Genomic DNA, 6,000 nt, shown 5'->3' on the forward strand with positions numbered 1-6,000 from the left:
TGTAATGTTTCTCAGTACAAATGAAGTGCTTTCCCCAGGATAAAGTGAGCCAGTTCTTCTATGACAGCCTTCCCCGTCCTAGTGCCCTTAGGAAGTTTGGATTACAAATCCCATCAGCCCCAGCTGATCTTTGGGTGGGTGAGGTAGCAACCCATCTGTGTCACCTCTGTTTTGTGATGTAAGAGGCAGGCATTTGTTTGAAACCTTGTGATTATGTCATTCACAGAACCTACCACAAGAAGGCTTGACAATTAGCCTTTTCTCTGTTCTGTTGGGGGCGGGGGAGCTTTGTCTGCTATGAATTTCATGTATCAGTGTTTCCACTTAAGAGCTGGCCCTCAGGCAAAAGAGAATGAAAGTGTTGCTTTAGATCCCCAGCAATTGTACCTCTCTTTGTAAAGTAAGAAACCTCTGCTGGCCCAGAGTGGCTGGGGCAACCCAGTCAGATGGGCGGGGTACAAATCAGTTGTTGTTGTTAGAAACTTTTCTTTCAGGTAACCAGGGTTTTGCTCCCTGAAAAGTTGACAGCTCCACATCACAGTCTGCCACCTGCCCAGTTCTTTTTACTTATTTACCTAAATGCCCAAGCTTTTATTAATGCTTGATGGCCTATTCCTTGTAGTGTTGATTAAAAATAAAGTTAAAAAAACCCATAGCAACCCCAGTCATACAGTATCTATATTTGTTTCATATATATCCCCATCTTTCATCTGTTATGAAACCCAATGTTCTCATGTAGTCCCCAGGAGGTCACCCATCCAGGCACTGCCCAGACCTGTTTGGCTTCAGTAACATGGGGGCCTCATGTGTCTTTTATTTGTTTGTTTATATTTTATTTATTTTTACATTTATATCCTATCTTTCCCCCAAGGATCTCAATGTACATGGTTCTCCTGTACATATGAAGTAAGTTAAATTGAGAGACGGTAACTGGCCCAAGCTTCCTGGTTGAACAGGAGTTTGAACTCTTGTCTCCCAGGATGCAAGTCCATTACCCTAACCGCTGCACCACACTGGCTCTCTTCTGACCAGCACTTATTCACTGCAATGACAAATGCCTTCATAATAAGTGTTTGTTATTGTAAGAGTCAGAAAGCATTTCTACCCAGCTTTCTAATGTTTATGCCCAAATGGAGAGGGTGGAAACATCATTAATAACTGGTTCCCGAGAGCCAAGGTCAGCTATCCCAAGCCAAGCTGCTAAAGCAGCAGCACCCATTCCTTGCCCTGCCTTCTCGGCCATCATGTATGAGTTTAAAGCCAAGGCATATAGAGCCCTGAGATCTGACATGAGCATTACTATCATCTTAGATTGTGAGGCTTTGACAAGGCTCAGCACCCCAAATTTAAAGGAGTTTATTATAACAGAACCATGAAAAGACCCAGGACTCTCACCCCAGCTGCCACTCCAGGCTCTGCTGTGTTTTTTACCCAGCCCTTATGACATTGCTCTCTAAAGGCCTAAGAATTCTTAATCACATGTAAATATCAGAAATCCTGTTACAAGAAAATTCAGGTTTTAGAATGGAAATCTTGTTTGTATTACTTAGATTATATTTCCCATAAATGTATCTTATTTTATACAGTCTGGTTATACCACCACCCCATCCCCCTATCCCCTACCCAGGAATTTAATAATAATGGTTTAGACATAATAAACACTGAGAAGCACAGAAACCGGGAGCCATGGGGAAGGGGTGATGCATTTCAATTTAATGACCAAAGAAGACAGAAAGCAACATAGGAAATGAAAAGGATCTTTTGGATGTGTCCTCAGTCACAGCCAGATCAGGAAGCTGAAAGCGGACTTTACAAATCCCTTTAAACCTTATTCTGATTCTTAATATGCTTAGGAAGAAAATTCAGGCTGTTGCTAAGGATTGATTGTTGTGCAAGGCTGATCCAAAAGAGCATGAAATTATTTGCATGTTTAAAGCGAAGTTTTATCCCCACTCTAACTGGGCTTCTCTCATTGTATTTTGGTAGGACTGAATGAAATGGAAGGACAGTTTGAGGACCCGGGTGAAAGGCGGGTATGGGGAGATCTCACAAGGTGAGAGGCTGTGAGAAGAGAGGGGTGAACCCAGGTGGGAGCTAGGAGGGCACACCTTCCTCTGTAGGAGATGAAAGTTAAGATATAGTGGGGAAAGAGGATTTTGTAGTTTCTGCTTCTTTCTTTAGTTTCTTTCTTTTCTTTGTTTCTTGTAGATTAGTTTGTTCTTTTAATTACATTGTGAAAACTTTAATAAAAACATTTCTTCTTCTAAACAAAATAAAAAAAATCCTTCCAGTAGCACCTTAAAGACCAACTAAGTTAGTTCTTGGTATGAGCTTTCGTGTGCATGCACACTTCTTCAGATACTAACTTAGTTGGTCTTTAAGGTGCTACTGGAAGGAATTTTTTTATTTTGTTTTGACTATGGCAGACCAACACGGCTACCTATCTGTAACATTTCTTCTTCTATTATTATTGTTAATGCTGTTGTTGTTGTTGTTGTTAGGCTTCTTTGACGGTAGTACCATCTTCACATAGTCCTATCTGATTGGCTACATAACAATGTTGCTAATCCCAGAAAAAGCATATTTTAAAAGGAATTGTGCTGAAGTTGGACACAATCAGATTTCTTTTGTTGGCAGGTCAAGACACACCTGTTTGCCAAAGCTTTTGGAAAAGCAGAGTGAGATAGTGTTTTATGCTGATTTTCCCTTCTCTACTGTATTGATGTGATATGGCTGTCTAGGACTAGGGGCTGTGTGTCCCAGAAAAAGAAAGTGCTGCCCTGCCCTGCCACTGCTGCCATAACATTACCCACTCTGTCATCTCCACCACTGGCAGGGAAACAGCACTGGTATTGGTGCCAATTTCCAGTGAGCTATCATGCGCTCTGCAAGGTTTCACGTGATTTCAGTAAGATCTTGTGAGATCTTACGAGAAATTGGCGTTGCCTCAGGGGCTTCTGCTGCCTGAAGTGGTAGCTTCACCGCACCTAATATGTGGGCCAGCCCTGTCCAGGACCCTCACAATCTGGAACGCAGAGGTCATGGAACATGTCTGCTTTTGTAGAGGCTATGCTTTGGAATCTCTGCATGACAATATGTGGTGGATATATGCAAAGTATTTCAGCTTCCAGCGCATATCACTAGACTGTCTCCACATGCCTCTCCAGTGGAAAGCTGATACTTAGCAGTCCTTATTGTTATTGAGATTTTCCTGCAAGCAGACCACTGAAGTGCTGGGAATTCTTGACTTCCACCTTTGCCTTTCCACATCATCATGCATTCCTCCATATCTTGCTATGGAAAAGACAGGCTTTCCTACTTCTGGTTCATGTATTACTTGAGAGTGAGAATGAAGGAGACCTTATCAGCCCGTAATCCCTGTACTGGGCTGCTGCCAAGTTCCCCAACTCCCCAAAGACATAATTATCCCTTCACATTCTCTTATTTTACCAAACTCTATATCCACTTTAATCCTAGCACTGAAACTGGCCCATCACCTGGAGATGTCGTGAGGTGGTTGGACAGCTAAACAGGCATGTCAGGTCCTTCTGACTGCAGTGTTTGTCTTGGCTGCTGTTTGATGTTGACCCATCAGCCATCTCTGCCAGGAAGGGATTGGAAACCTACAGGATGTTGCTGTGAAGCTAACACCGAAACTACTCCTTGACAGGACTGATGGATTTGATGTTGACTGAGAATTGGGAGAAGGGAGGAGGATAAGACTGGATAAAAAGAATGGGTGCAACTAAGGAGGTTAATCTAGCATTGCCTTAATGGGAACTGGTAAACTCCCCATCGCTATCTTCAAGCTGTGATCTCAGGAAGCCTCAGGGGAGTGGGAAAGTTTGTTAGGGAGCATCCCAGGAACAAAGGGGTAAAATTAAAAAGTGAAATGTGAATAAGGCTGGAGGGGATTTGTACTAGCAAAAATGATATGATGCTGCTGTATATAGTTCAAAGAGAGATAAGAATGCATTTTGGAAAGTACCTCAGTATCGTTTCTAAACTGGAAAGTGTCCTTAACTCATTGTTAATTTGGTGGGTGGGGAAAGTTAATCACTATGATTATCCCAACATAGGGAAGGTGTAGGGAACCTTTGGTGCTCCCGATGTTGCTGCAACTTTCATCATCCGTGGCCACTGGTCACATGCACTGGTTTTCTCCCGCTTGGACTACTACAATGTGCTCTATGTGGGGCTACCTTTGAAGGTGACTCAGAAATTACAATTACCGGTAATCCAGAAAGCAGCGGCTAGACTGGTGACTGGGAGCAGCCGCCGAGACCATATAACACTGGTCTTGAAAGACCTACATTGGCTCCCAGTATGTTTCCGAGCACAATTCAATGTGTTGGTGCTTTAAAGCCCTAAATGGCCTCAGTAATGTATACCTGAAGGAGCTTCTCCACTCCCATTGTTCAGCCTGGACACCGAGATCCAGCATGAAGGGCCTTCTGGCGGTTCCCACACTGCAAGAAGTGAAGCTACAGGAAATCAGGCAGAGGGCCTTCTCGGTAGTGGTACCCACCCTGTGGAAAGCCCTCCCATCAGATGTTAAGGAGATGAGTAATTATATAACATTTAGGAAACACCTGAAGGCAGACCAGTATAGGGAAGCTTTTTTAGGTTTAATGTTTTACTGTGTTTTTATATATGCTAGAAGCCACCCAGTGTGGTTGGGTAACCCAGCCAGATGGTGGGGTACAAATAATTTTATTATTATTATTATTATTATTATTATTATTATTATTATTGGGGCTGACAAGAGTTGTAGTTCAGCAACATATGGAGGGTCAAAGGTTCCCCACACCTGACACTGGGAACAGGACTGTGCACAGGAAAAATAATAGTAATACTTGCCTTAGAGACTTGAATAGGCAGTTACCTTTGCTCAGAGACTTCAAACAGCATCACACCTGAATTGGATCTGAGAGAGTCACCTCAAAGCCTTCTTTGAAGCAATTGTCTTTTCCATTGACAACAATAGAAAAAATAATAAACCACTTATCACTTTTTATTTTTTTTCAGAGTTGATAAATTTTTCAGGCATAGTAAGGAGGTGGATGAAGGAGCATTATGATTGGCCTCCAATACTTGCATCTCTCACAAATTAAAGTAGGGGCAATTTTTTTAAATGTACATGTACTCTATACAAAAATCAGAACTGCTTTGTTTGATCAGACCATAGCAAAACTGTTAATTATGAAGTTCTAGTTCACTACCCCTCTCCCAACAGTGCCCAGTCAGCCAAACACTTCTGGAAAGCTCAGAAACAGACCATCATCTATTTATATGGCACTTTCCCACAAAATTTTGCTGTAAGTGGCTCACAACATATCCAAGGAACAATAAGTTAAATAATTTTTTTAAATTAGAAAAAATAGAAACCATCATAATATCAATAAGTAAACAAACAAAACCCACACCATATGACATTGGAGAAAACAATACCGATAAGGTAATATAAATTAACATTGTAAACTAATAAAAGAAACAATAATAAAAGAGGATGGTGCAGTGCGATCACTCCACCACCTCTCCCCTTTTTAGTAAGCATAAGTGACTCAGTGGTCAGAAGGTCAGGAAACGCCGCTGCCCCACCATGCTATCCACTACTGGGATAGTAAAGGTAAAGGTACCCCTGCCCGTACGGGCCAGTCTTGACAGACTCTGGGGTTGTGCGCCCATCTCACTTAAGAGGCCAGGGGCCAGCGCTGTCCGGAGACACTTCCGGGTCACGTGGCCAGCGTGACATCGCTGCTCTGGCGAGCCAGAGCCGCACACGGAAACGCCGTTTACCTTCCCGCTGGTAAGCGGTCCCTATTTATCTACTTGCACCCGGAGGTGCTTTCGAACTGCTAGGTTGGCAGGCGCTGGGACCGAGCAGCGGGAGCGCACCCCGCCGCAGGGATTCGAACCGCCGACCTTTCGATCGGCAAGTCCTAGGCGCTGAGGCTTTAACCCACAGCGCCACCTGCGTCCCTTACTACTGGGATAAAG

General features: G+C 43.2%; 1 protein-coding gene across 1 annotated transcript in view; it reads left to right on the forward strand.

Moving 5' to 3' along the window:
• The window catches only part of LOC307209416 (uncharacterized protein), a 49,977-nt gene extending 44,360 nt beyond the window's left edge, over positions 1 to 5,617 (forward strand). Inside the window, exon 6 of the mRNA XM_079964475.1 lies at positions 5,029 to 5,617. Coding sequence (XP_079820601.1) covers positions 5,029 to 5,114 — 86 coding nt within the window. The 3' untranslated portion in view covers positions 5,115 to 5,617. The remainder of the gene's footprint in view (positions 1 to 5,028) is intronic.
• Positions 5,618 to 6,000: the final 383 nt, after the last annotated feature.

The sequence above is a fragment of the Podarcis cretensis genome (genome assembly GCF_951804945.1).
Source record: "Podarcis cretensis genome assembly, chromosome: 2".
NCBI lineage: Eukaryota > Metazoa > Chordata > Lepidosauria > Squamata > Lacertidae > Podarcis > Podarcis cretensis.